This window comes from Canis lupus, chromosome 8, assembly GCF_048164855.1.
Source record: "Canis lupus baileyi chromosome 8, mCanLup2.hap1, whole genome shotgun sequence".
NCBI lineage: Eukaryota > Metazoa > Chordata > Mammalia > Carnivora > Canidae > Canis > Canis lupus.
In genome coordinates, this window is record NC_132845.1 from 25812884 (window position 1) to 25827916 (window position 15033).

The 15033-nt window shown below is 38.8% G+C and overlaps 1 protein-coding gene across 2 annotated transcripts in view; it reads right to left on the reverse strand.

The window, feature by feature from the left end:
* Positions 1 to 8934, reverse strand: part of DPYD (dihydropyrimidine dehydrogenase) — a 790677-nt gene extending 781743 nt beyond the window's left edge. Inside the window, exon 1 of one of the 2 annotated variants that reach the window (XM_072834642.1) lies at positions 8782 to 8934. In XM_072834642.1, the coding sequence (XP_072690743.1) occupies positions 8782 to 8820 (39 nt within the window). In that variant the 5' untranslated portion in view covers positions 8821 to 8934. The remainder of the gene's footprint in view (positions 1 to 8781) is intronic. The other variant, XM_072834646.1, reaches the window with a different exon arrangement.
* Between the last annotated feature and the right edge of the window lie 6099 nt (positions 8935 to 15033).

The following is a 15033-nucleotide window of genomic DNA, read 5'->3' on the forward strand; positions in this document are numbered from 1 at the left end:
GTCTTTTCCGTCCTTGCACCCAATAATGGACTTTTTCCTTTTAAAAAATGCTTTTTTAAAAAGACACTTAATTTGAATCATGTAGGTAGGTGGAAAAGGCAAAGTAAAACGCACTATATTTCAATGAAACCAACCCTTACAAGTATATTTAAGCAAAATGTCTTAAAAGAAAAAATATTGAAGTCTTATTATAAATAATTAAAACAAAGTAAACATCTGATCATTAAGGAGAGGCTTGCATAAATTTTGGTATCTCCACTCCATGAAGTCTTATGGTGCTATTTAAACTATTTAAAAAGCCAGTATGAATGGGGGGAAATAGTTCTTATCAGAGAAGAAAACAAATATAAAGCTAAATATGATTAAAACTGTTTAGGAAAAAACTGCTTATGCATAGGAAAGAAAATAACTAAATCGCTTAGCAGGGCTAATTTGGGTGGTGTGCCTATGTATGTTTGAGGTCTATTTTCTAACTTTTTTGGACATTTTTTTCTGGAATGCTCATGAAAAATAATCTTAAAAATTAAATCATAGGAATAAAAAACATTAATAAAAGTTACCCCCTCCCCCCAAGATGCTTTTTGCTTCTTGCTGTGAAAGCTGTCGTGCTTTATTTAACCCTAAGGATCTATGAGGAGAACTGAGTGTCTTTCTTTGGAGTATGCGGATTTCAAGCATTCTACTCCAGTACTCCCCAATATTTATGTAAGAATATCTGAAAGAAAGTCTCCAAAGCTTTGAAGTCACTGTGGTACAAGAAGTCAGAGAAAGGTAATGTGAATTCCCTATGGGCTAGAAACCCAAGAATTTAATACTCTGGTTTCCACTGACAGTTACCAATCAACAAACGCTGGAGAAACTAAGAGACTCCCAACTCCTTTTTAGAATCTCTGACCATAGTTTCTAAAGACAACATTATCTAAGAGACACAAAATATGAATTTATGAATTCCAGATCACCTCACAGAACTCTATCCATAAATAGAAGGATTGGAATTTTTCTTTGTGCTCAGGAAAAACTTAACTGAAAAAGAAAAGGAAGAAGGCACGCATAAAGAAAGTTTAAAAATCAGGTAAGTATGCCAATTCTATATAGTAGATACAAATGGTATACTTAATCCTATCTAGCATGTAAAATAGAGTAGCTATGACAACACCATGCCTGCATTTCCTTAATATGATTACTCAGCAGGTCACATTTCCAAACAATTTCACCACTGCCGTATTTTATTACAAATCATCCTTAAAAGACCGATCAATAGCAAATTCACTGAGAAGTCAGCAAACTCTTCACAGTGGTTGAATGATTTCCACAAGGTCAGAGAGCAAGAGAAGCAACACGTAGAGCAAACATATTCCCGAGCCTGTCCCCTATCCTAGAATACTTGTATTAATTAACATATAGTAAATACATACTCTCTACTATTGCTTTGCTGGAGATTTTCAAATGGCTTTTACGTTAGATATACTAACATTTTTAAAGTTTTAACATGCTGCTAAAGTCAATTTTTAGAATCATTCAAAGGCTTTCACAAAGATAAAAGATCTAGTTAGGCAAGTCAATTGTGGGTAGGTAAAACAGGTAGAAAATTAGGAGATGAAGTTTGGAGAGAAAAGTATAAGGGGAGGAGGGGAGGATCAGCAGAGAGTGGTGGCTAATAAAATATGGGAGGAGGGAAAGTGCAGTCAGGTCTCCATCCATGAGCACCATCTGTATAAATCAGGCTTGGAGTTGACATGTAATTTTGTGTGGGTCCCCTGAGAAGTGGCCCTCAGGGCTTCATTATTGATGAAGAGATTTTTCTTCAAAGTGGCCCAGTCAGCAATGCCTCAAGGGGACATTCATAAGCACTCATAATATCAATTTCCAAACACCTGGGAGGTAGGGACACAGATTGTCTCTTTAATTATTATGATAGAGGTAGAGGATACCAAGAATGCTATTACACAAGCAAGCTGAAATTCTCAAAAAAATAAAATTATCACAACCTAGTATGAAAATATTTAATATTTGAGTCATCTTTCAGAAAAAAAACACAGTTTACATTTTCCTGGTGCAAAATAGGTTGATCTCCAACTGTTTCCTTCCTAGGAATTGAAAAAGTTTTCATGATATACAGTGTGTACAGGGCTGTTTAGAAGTCTAGGAATAAAAAACTGTCTTTGAAGCTAATGTTCCTCCTTAGAGAAATTAGAAGCTTAATCCAGTTTGTACAGAGATACAAAAAAGCTGGGCTTTTTTTTTAAATAATTGTGTAGAAGTTTCTTTTTAGGAAAGGATAATACTAAACCCTTCTAAATACAGGTGAGAATGCCAAGAAATAATTTTCACCAACGCACTGTCCTGATATAGTCGCAAAAAACACTCAGAAAAACACTAAAAAATTATTCCATATGTACACTGCAGTTAAATACTAAGGATTAAGGGGGGTCAGCCCTATATTTGAATGTTATTCCTTAGTGTATCAGACGTGGATAATCCTATATAGAGAAATACCTATGCCACAAACTTCCTTTGAATCTCCTTCAGTTTACACTAGAGGGCCAGCAATATAGAAGGCATTACACATTTTTTTTTTTTAGATTTTATTTATTTATTCATAGAGTCAGAGAGAGAGAGAGGCAGAGACACAGGCAGAGGGAGAAGCAGGCATCATACAGAGAGCCTGATGTGGGACTCGATCCAGGGTCTCCAGGATCACGCCCTGGGCTGCAGGCGGCCTAAACCGCTGCGCCACTGGGTCTGCCCTACACATATTTTTTAAATAAATTTTTTTAGAAAACGAAAGGGCTCTTCGTAATTTAGTCTGAATTTCAGAAACTCCCCCTTCTCATTGATATTGACAAATAAAATTCAAGAAGTTTCTTATAAAACATATCTGCATCATTTCTGAAGCTTTTTTCCTAATTCTTTTAACTTCATTAACTCCTCCTTACCTCACATATTTTAACAGACTTTGATACCACTAGTTAATTTCTGGAGTTGAGCAAATTCCAGCCAAATGACATTTACATACTACACATGATATATGCAGTAGTGATATTTAAAAAGAAGTACTACCATTTAAAAAAACATATATTTTATGTGACAGACACTGTTTGAAGCACTATATGTATATGACACCAATTAATCATTATAGCTATTGCATGAAATAATTAGGATTAAATCCAATTGACAGAGAAAGAAATAATAGTCCAGGAAGGAACTTGACCACAATAACAAAAATATAAAAAGGAAAAAGCCAGGAATAGAACCCAGGTCTGTTTTAACAGGATGCTTTCTTTTTTAACCTAATGAACTGAATACTTGATTTTGCGAAACACAAAATAAATAACTATATAAAATTACTGAATTCCTAGTATCAATAAAAAGATATCTGTGGTGAACATTCTAAAAGAAAAGTTATACGTTGAGTTCACATCTAGCATAACATTTTAATTACAAGCAATGGAAGAAGTAATAATTATAAACCACAGGAAATATATAATCCTATTAAGAGTTATCTCAGTAGTATAATTGGCTCCAGGATACCAGTGAACATTCACACTATTGATGTTTGAGGCCCAAAAAATACCTTCTGTTTTGATATAGAGGATTAAGAGCAAATGAAATCCAGAAGGTAATCATGTCACATTTGAAAATCAAAATTCTCTCTATAAATTTATAATCTTAGAATGTCTTATTAAATATTTTTAAATTAAGGTAGGGCAGAAGGGAAATTTTTCTTACAGTTTTAAGGACTGAAGGTTTCTACCACATATTTGTCATTATAGCTATATAGCTAAGATGCAGAAAAATAAATTGGCCAATCTTGCTTTTCAATATCCTCTTTAGGCACATTGAAGCCTGAACTGTATCAGTCATATTTTCTTTGTCATATTATTTTATTACTTGCTTTTTTCAGTCTTTATTTTTAGTGTTTTTCATTTTATAACTTAAGTTTATGCTAATTAAAAATTCTCCCACAGTGACCAGATAGATTTACTGTACTGGAAAGTCTATTTTTCAGCTCTTGCATTGTTCCATTTGGTAAAATGCTGTATCCAAATTGTTAAGTAAAGAGATTACTTAAAGATTATCCAATTATCTCAGTATTTTGGCCCTAGATGTTTTTCACATTCTTATCAATTACTTACTCCAAATATTTAGCTTTCCAAAACTGAACTTTTCTTCCAGAACACAAGAAAGAAGGCTACTAAATTCCAGCACATTTTTACAATTAAGCAATCAAAACAAACTATCTGCTATAGTTAAGATTAAGATACCAACGTAAAAATTTCCCTAGTGATAGATTCATCATTAGTCATTAATCTCATAGTGTGTAATGAAACTACTAAAATTGGTCACTGAATCCATGTACAGAAAATAGTTTTTTTTTTAATGTATTAAAATACACATATGACCAAACTTACCTACAGAAATGTACCACAAAGCAAAAAGGAGCTATCACTTGGAATGAAGTAACTTTCCCAAATCACATTATCAGAAACATTTTTACTGCCCAGTCAAATTCCTTAGAAAGGAGAAATACTTTCAATTAAGTATGGTCCACAGAACAGAGGACAAGCATATTTTTAACAACTCAAACTCATAAAACAAGTTTAAAGTTAATTTTTTTAAGAAAATGAAAAAGCCTCAACAAGTCAAGATAGCATTTCCATAGATTGGTGATGCCCAATCAATTAAAGAAAGGAGACAAGAAAAAACTGTTACATATACACTGAATAAAAGTTTAAATAAATAACCCATAACTTCTGTATAGTTAAATATTCTCGCCTTTGTAACCATGACTTTCCCCTCTCCCCGGGACAGAAGCAATTATGCTAAAGGATACTCCGAAATATCTTCTTCCATCTATGCCAAATAACTCATAACCCAAGCCTTTCCCTTTTTTTCAAAGTGCTCCTTAAAATGAAATTTCACAAATTGTTTCCTTTATACTCCCATTTTCCAAATCTACCATTTTATTAGCTTATTTCTTAATTAATAAAGAGAAAATTCTCAATTATCTTCTCAAATGACTGGAAGCCAGAGTATAATTCAGAAACTCTTTCTATTTGACTTGAAATGCACTATGATTTTGTAGACAATGGACTGAAATCCCTTTCTGATTCAGGGTAAATGTGAAATGAGTTTATACCTTTTAATACTCAAAGACTGATAATTCAAGGAATAGACTTTGACTTGTGATAGTGAAAGCATTAGAGCGGTAGGTAGCAATTTAGTCTGGTTGTAAATATTTATCAAAATTATTATTATTCAAAAAGTTAAAAGCTCCCTGCAGCTACATACATTTTCCTTTAACTATACTTTTATAGTCTACTCTCAATAATCCATGTCAGTGGAGACAAACAAGGCATTAAACACAAGCATGCTCTTCCAAAATCATTCGTACTTGCTTTTAAATGTGCAGATATTGACATTATACTGGTTATCAATTTAAACTAAATGAAGTACTGTGAAGGTACTGCTGAAGTCAGGAAAAGTGATCAATATTGGGTATTAACCTTCTCTGAAACCTTCCCAGGGGAATTTGTATTCAAAAGTCATCCTAGACAAAATTTAGCTTCAGAAACTAAGTCCATGAAGTAAATGACTTTTAAAAGTATTTAGCTACCATTAATGCCATTAATGAACTTTAGAATGCTAATTATTTCATCAGCAGTGATTTTCCTAAGATATTTGTTCATATTCTTATTTTTTAACATTTGTCCTTTTTCCTAACATGATGTCAACTTGTGACATTTGTTTATTATATTTTCTATTATGATTTTCTTTTTCGACAGATTTGCAAATAGACTCAGAGAAGCTAAGTAACTTGCCTAGAGTCACACAGCTGAAAAGAGCTAAATTAGACCTCAACCCCAGACAATTGTTGCTCTAGATCCCACATTCTGAACCACATTAATGTGTCAGGTTACAAAACGGACAAAAAAAAAAAAAAAAAAAAAACAACCACAAAAGCAAATACAAATACAACATCTTCATTTTTTTTTTTTAAGATTTTTATTTACTCATTTGAGAGAAAGAGCATGCACACACCCATGCATGCAAGAGAGCACAGGAGGGGGGGTCAGAGGGAGTGGGAGAAGCAGACTCCCCACCAAGCAGGGTTCCCTGCTCCAGCCAAGATGCAGAGCTAGCTCCCAGGACCAGGGGATCAGGATCAGGACTTAAGCAGAAGACACTTAACTAAGACACCCAGGCACCCCCCCCAAAACTTCACTTCTCAAGCAGCTTCTACAATTACTACAATGAAAACAATTTTTGAGTATATGAGCAAGGTTCTATCGCCTAATATATATATCACTTACAAATGCATCATTGTTGTTATGCCTACCTTTCAGCCAGGAATATTCCAGTTTTGGGGTTTGATGACATTCTGATTGTTTTTCATGCTCCCAATCCTTCAAACTCTGATGTGATATTTAATGGAGGCTAGAAATTATGGAGTGAACACACAAAGCAACTTTGTATACCTCAGTAACTTTTTTCCTCAGACACAAGGATATTTCTTGGCTGCTTCACTGAAACCTAAGGTTTTGTTGGGTAGCTTACGGGGAAAATTAAATCACTATTATAGTAGCTTGTCACCATCACCTTCTGTTCTTTTCACATTTATCAAGTGAATATGTACTTTGTTTCATACTGATTTTTTTTTTTTTTTGAGATTACTCCATATACTTGAGACTAAAGCAATGGTCACAGTCATGTCAGATCAATCTCCAGACAATGGTCTTACTGAATTCATTCAAGGAAGGAAAATCCAATGTATGCATTGAAATTTGATAGAAAACTGAGCTTTCATAATTCATTCTGATTTTTTCAAACAAAAATGAACTTTGGTGAATCAATAGGATCAACTAAGACATCTATGCTTGAATGTGTTTCTTTAGGCTTAATGTATTTTTCCTCACTGCATTATATTTTAATGATTAATTTCACGCTCTCTCATGGCACTCTAGCTCATGAATCACGGGTATTACTTTGAGAGAAAAGGAAGGTACTATGTATAATAAAAGCTATTACTGATTAAAATGTGTTGCATATACAAACTACATAAAAGCTGAAAACTTTAAATACCACCATTCTAGATTATAAATAATATCATACAGATGAACCCTATAGATTAAGGTTAGATTGAGGTGAGTGTGAGGGTGTGGATTTCTCCAATGGTCTTGGTTCAAACAACATACAAAATGAAGCCAGTCATTTAATGTTTCACTGGCATCTTTTCCTTAGTGTTAATGTGGTTAAGAACTGATTTCAAAGACAATTGCAAGAGAAATACAGAGAAGGGAATCAGCTAAGCAAATAACACCCAAGCCGAAAGCCAAAAGCCAAAAGCCACCTGCCCACTGACACTCTATTCTCTAAAATCAGCACTGTCTGAATGCTATCAAAACTTTGCTGTTATTCTTAGTTTAAAAAAAGGGGGGGGGGGCGGAAGAAAAAGGAAAGAAAGAAAGGATTTGGTTAAGTCAAAGTAACAAGGACCAAAAAGAGCGATGACATAAATTACCTTTTACCCTGTGCACACATGAATAAATATTTGGTTAAATATATATTATCCATCAATATTTTTGAAATAGTAAACTACCCACAAGAGAAGCCACAAGTAAATTAACCAGATAGGTCACTACAATATAATTTGACTCTTGTTACTAACATGGATTTTTTCCAAACCAAAGCATGGAGTAAGGAGAAAAAAACACTACTATCATCTCCCAAAGAGAACACAAAGTTACTTCAAATCAGTGACAGACGAAAATGTGGCAAAAGTAGCTATTGGTGCAAACAGGTGGTTTTTTAACTTTTACTTAAGTCACTGGGGAAAAAAAAAAAAACTGAGAAGAGAAAAATCGTGCCCCATATAGAAAAAGAAGATTTACACATACACAGATGCTATCAGAGAGGAAGACTCCAAGAAAAGCCTTAAAACACAACAACAACAAAGTAAAAAAAAAAAAAAAAAAAAAAAAGCAGTTTATCTCAGCTCACAAATCCTAAAAGTGGGTTAGGATGTCTAAAAAATCACTGTAATTAAATCCTTATTTCATACATAAAAGTCTTCGGGAGAATTGAAAGGAAACGATCCTGCTATTTCAGGTTAGGGACCTTATTCACTGGAAGAAAGATGACATTTTCACAGAAGCAGCGAGAGAGGGGATCAAAAACTATTAAGAGGAGAGAAAAATACAGCTTGCTTCTGTGTGTTTTTTTTTGTTTTTTGTTTTTTTCCTGACAGCACTGCATTCTTCATGTTCCCCATACTTTGTTCCCTTCCTCCCTCCCCAGGTTAAATTGATCCCATAAGCGATACTACGGCTGGCGGGGGCTGCTCTAAGAGCCCCTGAGTCCTACGCTCGACCTTCGCGACCACTCGCCCAGCGCAGGTGCAGCGGGGGGCAGCAGGCAGGTGCCCCGCCGCGCGTGCAGGGCGAGGCGGGGGGGGGGGGGCGGCAGGTTAGTGTCGGGGCAGCCCGGGGGGGCAGCGGGGGCCCCCCTCCCTGCAGACCCCGCCTCACTGCAACCCGCGCCGCTCGGGGCAGGACGGGGCGGGCGTCCCTAGCCCCCTCCCAAGTAAACAGGCCCGGCGGCGAGGCCCCCTGCAGCCGCGGGACCCCCTTCCCCGCCCCGCCGCCCCCGAGGGCTGCAGCTCGGCTCCTCCGCCCGCCGACCCCCCGCGGACGCAAACTTTCCCGCGTCCCGCCCCGGCTCCCGAGCGCCCCGGGCGGCCTCCCCCCGCGCCCAGCCGGGCGGCCCGGCGCGCCGCGGTACCTCGATGTCCGCCGCGTCCTTGCTGAGCACCGGGGCCATGGCCGCGCTCGCGTCCCGGCGGCCGCCCCTCCTCGCGGCTGCGGGCTCCAGGCGGGGAGCGCAGTGACGGCCGCCCCGGCGGCGGGCGAAGAGGAAGCGGAGGGTCGGCGGCGGGGGGCGGGGCGCCGGGAGGCCACGCCCCCGGGGGGCGGGGCTGCGGGCTCGGCCCCGCGCCGCCCTGCGCACCCGCGGCCCGCGAGCCGAGCCCCCGCCCCGCCCCGCCCCGCCCCCGCCCCCACCCCGCCCCCGCCCCTCCCCCACGCCGACGGCCGCGGGGAGGAGGCGCCCGGGGCTGCCCGGAGCTGCCCGGGGCTGCCCGGAGCTCCGGGGCGGTCGGGGCCTGAGCGTGCGAGGCGGGGCCCGGCGGAGAGGCCCCCGGGACGTAAAGGTGGAGGCGGTTGGCGCTCTAAGCGGAGAACCGCTCCTTTTCTTTCCTTCCGCACGAACCCCGCGAGGTGCGGAAACCTCGGTTCACGGGCCGCTCGCTGCGTCTTCAGGGCTCCCGGGGCGGGGGGCGCAGACGTTCCCCTCCATTCCTGCAGCGCCCGGGCGGGGGGCGGGAGGCGGCGAGGGCGCGGGTGTGACCCGAGCAGCCTCAACCCGGGGCGGAGCGGGGGCAGCGCGGTGGGGGCCCAGGGACCGAGGCCCGCCACGCTGCTACGGCCAGAAGTGGCAAGTGCTGTCCGTGGTGCAGAAATCAAGGCTATATTTTTGCAGGGCAGTCCATTCTAAGGGCCGTTTAAATATATATATATATAATCCTAAAATGTGAAGCTCTTTCGGGGAGTGCCTTATGTTTCGTTACAGAGCTTGCTGTGGCGAGGGGAGTGATTCTCACTTAGCGACGGTCTCGACCCAGAAAACATTCATCCTGGACTCTATCGGACTCCGGACCTTCCCCCGTCCTCCCGGCTGCACAGGTGCACCGTCCCCGCTTCGCTCAGAGCGCTACCTGCTTCCTTCCAGTGAGGCCTTCATCAAGCTTCTTGATCCTCTTGGCTAAGTTGTGAGCAGCCTGGGTTCATATACTTCCTCCATATCCTTATTCTTTCATTAGTGCACTCGTCATTCCGCTCAACATACACTTATTGAACATTTCCAATGTACCCAACAATGTGTTAGGTACTGTGTTAGGTACCCAACAATACTGTCAGGCAGTAGTGTTTTTTCTCCTTACTCCATACTTTGGTTGGGGGGAAAAATCCATGTTAGTAACAAGAGTCAAATTATATTGTAGTGACCTATCTGGTTAATTTACTTGTGGTTTCTCTTGTGGAGGGTTTACTGTTTAAAAAATAATCCACCTTCAGACAAGATACCTCACTCCCACGGAGATCATACTCTGAGTAAGCAAGTAAGCAAAATAGTAAAGTACAGTGATGCCTGCTTGGAATCTAAAAGAGAAATGGGACCGAATGACTGGGGTGCTCACCACCATGAGTGGTTTGGGAAGACTTTAAACCACTAGGTTACCTTCCTGAACCTAGAATTATTATTAGATATAGAATGGGTACATTTTCTTGAATCAAAGACTATGGTTAAGAAAAACTATAGAACCCTTAAACTCATGTGTTCTCCCACATTTTATCCATCCCCAAGCTCTCAGGATTCAGCCTCTTACAGAGATCTTGGAATATTCATCATTTCTCCACCTTCACTGTGTCCACCAAGGTCCAAGATACCGGTATTCCAGTTCTACTCTTACTCCTCTCTACTCCAGATTGAGTTTTAAAAAGTATTAATTGGCTCATCTTATATACAGAGAGAGAGAGAGAGACATACACAGCATAAATCTTTCAGTGATTTACATTGCAGTCAGTATAAAATACAAACTCCCTAGTGACCTCTTAATTATCTCCCTTACCCTTCTACAACCTCTCCTATGGCCATTTTTGCCATGACTCCTTATGTTCCAGCACAAGAGTAACCTTCCCTTCTTCTATTTCTCTTCCCTTTGCATATGTCCTCCACTGGGAGGACTCTTCCCTTTCTACACATCCTTTAGGGTGTAAAGAAGACTCCCCTGACCCATTCCAGTCAACAAGATTAGACTCACCCTGTCTCTGTTTTTCTCTTTTTTTTCTAATTTTGTTATCATGTCTAAATTTGTTTTAATTTTTTTTTATCATAGCCCTATCCAATTTTATTTGCATATTTATTGAAGGGTGACTTGTTTAATAACTTTCTTCCATTCAGAATATAATGGCCATGAAGAGAGGGCTCATGTCTGGCTTTTCTGTTTACTGGATAGTCAGCTCCAGCCCAGGAATGAGCATAAGGTACCAAGGTTGGTGATTGAACGAACTCTGTAGATCCTAAAATTGGTTTATGCATTAAGCAGTTCATTTCAGAAGCTTTAGTTTCACTTTACTATGTATTCTTTTCAATGTCCCACTTATTCCTGAGAAGAAAATCACAGTACCTATCAATTTATAGTTAAAATGTGTCAAACTAACTACTTTCTTTTTCATGAAGTAGTGTTCCAAAGTCAGATGTTCCTGTATCTTCCTAGAATCATACCTTACCCACCTCCAAAGTCATCTATAGTCTCCTGGAGTTATATATGTATTACATATATATAATAATACTGTTATAATGGTATGTAATATTTGTCATTAAATATCTAGGTATGTATGTAGATGCATATACATAAATTGAGAGAAAAAGGGTATATGTGTAAATACCTATATTACATATATATGAGTAATGTATTTAATTATAACATATATGATTACTTCTCCAATTTAACCAGAGAGCTTCAATAGTCAAATTCCTAACCACCAGAGATAGAGATTTATATGCTCTTTTAGACTGTACTCTACTATAAATCTTACCAGTTAGCAAACTATATTTTAGTTTTTTTATAGGCACAAGGGTCCAAGTTATCCTTAAGAATTAGACACTATATTTCCATATTTACATTCTGTGATTATTATTCTCCTAAACCACCATAGGACAAATTCAAAATATGCTGTCTTTATAAGGGTAAGAGCTGCTTCATTGACGCTCCATAATGAAATATAAAATTGAAATGCTATTTTACCATCCCCCCTGACCTCACCAAACAGATGTACCCTGTTCTAAGATATTTAATTAAAGCATCTAATCATGTTGCTCACATGCCACACCTATATTCTGTGATCAGTGATTGAATCTAATAATACTTTAAATCCATTGAAATTCCACATTAAACACAGTTGTACCTGTAAATAATCCAAGCTGTTTAAAGCTTACTGCAAATGCATTCACACCACACTTTTTTAAAGTTGTAAATTATGATGGCATTTGTCAAGCTGTCCCTCCATCTGGAAGCACAGTCAAATATCAGGTGTTCCACATTAATTTTTTTGTAGACTTTGGAGAGACAGCTCATCTAATAATGTACAAATTCACCAAAATGCATTTCAGTCTAATAGTTTACATTACATGAATGGATATTATTATGATGATGATTATTATTACCAAAATCAGAAGGAAAGCTTATGAGTCATTTTTCATTTCTGAAAAGTTATACAGTATCACAAATTTAGAAACACAATAAAAATGCAGATTTCCATATGCTTTATTTTTTCCTCTGTAGTCTAGCATTAAGCAGTTTGTTGTGTGTATGTGTGTGTTTTTTTTTTTTTTAGACACTCCTTGGAAGATGTTTTTCCCCCAAAAGAGAGACTTTAATAGTCAGACTTATTTTACCCACCTGATTTTTTTTTTAATTTTTATTTATTTATGATAGTCACAGAGAGAGAGAGAGAGAGAGGCAGAGACACAGGCAGAGGGAGAAGCAGGCTCCATGCACCGGGAGCCCGATGTGGGATTCGATCCCGGGTCTCCAGGATCGCGCCCTGGGCCAAAGGCAGGCGCCAAACCGCTGTGCCACCCAGGGATCCCCACCCACCTGATTTTTTAAGGCTAGATTAATTCCTATCCAAACTGACAAAGGGGATAATGAATAAGAATCAGTTGGGTCCAAAAATTTCTAGTATTTCTACTCAAGAGAGTTCATAATGTATATATTTGTTCATATTATTGAAATAAACTTGGTGTAATTTATCCAACTACATATACTGTGTATCCCTTATAAACATACATACACATACACATGGATGCAACATATATGCATGTATATCATAATGCTGTAAAAAAGCACAGATAACACTGAAACTACAGATCCCTCTCAAAAACTTATTCAATGATTACTTATTGAGTGCTATTACAGGCACTGTGATAGGCATTGGTGATACCTCAGCATATATTAAAGACATTGCTCTTATTATCACAAACCTTAAGCCACTAGCTCAAAACGTACACTGTCATGTAGTGATTTTTAGTCAGTGGTTTAACTGAATGAGGTTATTATGAGAGTTAAATGTCAAAATGTATGCGATAGTATTTTATAAATTGCAAAATGCCATGTAATGTTAGTTAAATATTAAAAAATTTAAAGATATGCCCTCTGATGCTCATTTTCTAGGAAAACATTGTTGGTCTATAATTGACCATGAATGATTTTGTGTAAAATGCAGTGTGAATAGGAAGTTGATAGTTATCTGACTTAAAGTGGGGGGAAAAATATCCTCTAGGGTGAATATTTCCTCATTACCTCAATGCCTTTTCTTTGGGCTTGTTTTTCTCTCATCATCAAAAGTTACCATAATTCTAGCAACTGTCATTTAAAGCTGTCACTTTGTTTTCTTGCTGGAATTTTATTCTTTTGTAATTTAAAGTGCATTTGTATTTGGGATTGAGACAGAACCTTGCTGTACATTATTCACAATTGTTCCTTTTGGCCATCTGTAGTGAATGCCATGATGTGCCTCACAGATCCCCATCCTTCCTCCCAATCCACTCAGGACTGAGATACTAACTCTCACAACTGTTGGGAGTGTGGTAGTTGACAGCTCTCTGCTAGGTCCCTCTCTGGAAAATGCCCTTAGGTAAAGAGAGCCGTTCACCTAAGGATCATGTCCCCACGCAGAGTAGCAGACATCCAATGATGACTAATGTAGGCTATAAAAGCCTGGCACTTGCCTCTATTCTTTGAGGGGCCATCTCAACTTTAGAGATCTCTTGAGGGATCATCTGAGATATTTGTTGAGATTGCAGTAGAGTTCTGCTTCTCCTTCTGTCCATCCTTCTTTGTTTCCCACCCACAGAAGTCCTCATCCAGACAGTCCTTCCCAATAAATTTCCTGCATGCACATTTCCATCTCAGAGTCCACTCTTGGTGCATTTTCACTACTGTCTTTTATTTAACTGATAGAATATATTGCATGTAAAATGTACTTAATTATCCACATGTCTAAACATAAGAAAATTGACTCCTGTAATAGTCTTTTTTTATTTCAATGTGTTGAAATATTTCTGTATTTGCTCATCTATTTATTTATATCACAAATAACTGTGTGCCCAATATGCACTAGATACAACAAAAAACACCAGAGATACAGTGGTGAGTGAAACAGTAGTGAGGTCTATGCTCTTGCAGCTTGCAGATGATTTAGGGAGGTAAACATTTGTCAAGCAATCACACAATAATATAATATTTACTATGAATAACAATAACCAGGAAAAATAGAGGACTGTTATAGCAGAGAGTTGGGAAATCAGTGAAGAACTTCCTAAGGAATGACCTTGCTGCTAAGATCTGCGAGATAAAGTTAGTAAGACAAAAAAAGAAGAGATCAAAAGCATTCTAGGCAGGACACCTGGGTGGTTCAGTGGTTGAGAGTCTGCCTTCAGCTCTGGGCGTGATCTTGGAGTTCCGGAATCAAGTCCCACATCAAGTCCCACATCGGGCTCTCTGCATGGAGCCTGCTTCTCCCTCTGCCTGTGTCTCTGCCTCTCTCTTTCTGTGTCTCTCATGAATAAATAAATAAAATCTTTAAAACAGAAAAAAAGAAAGAAAAAAAAGCATTCCAGGCAAGAAAGTAACCTGTACAAAGGCTCCCAGCCTAGAGGTCCTGATAGAAGGGAAAAGAGGGTCTCAACAGCTAGGGAGAGAGTGACCCAGAGTGTTGCCATGTGGTAGTTTAGCCTTAATTTAGGATTTTGAATTTTATCCTATGGGAAGTGGGAAACTGGATTTTTTTTTTTTTAAAGCAGAGGGATGATGTGATCAAATATGTATTTTAGAAGTATCACTCTGATTGTAATGTATGTATAATGCATATTCATATATTCACTTGGGTGAATGTTTTAAAATCAACCAAGGCA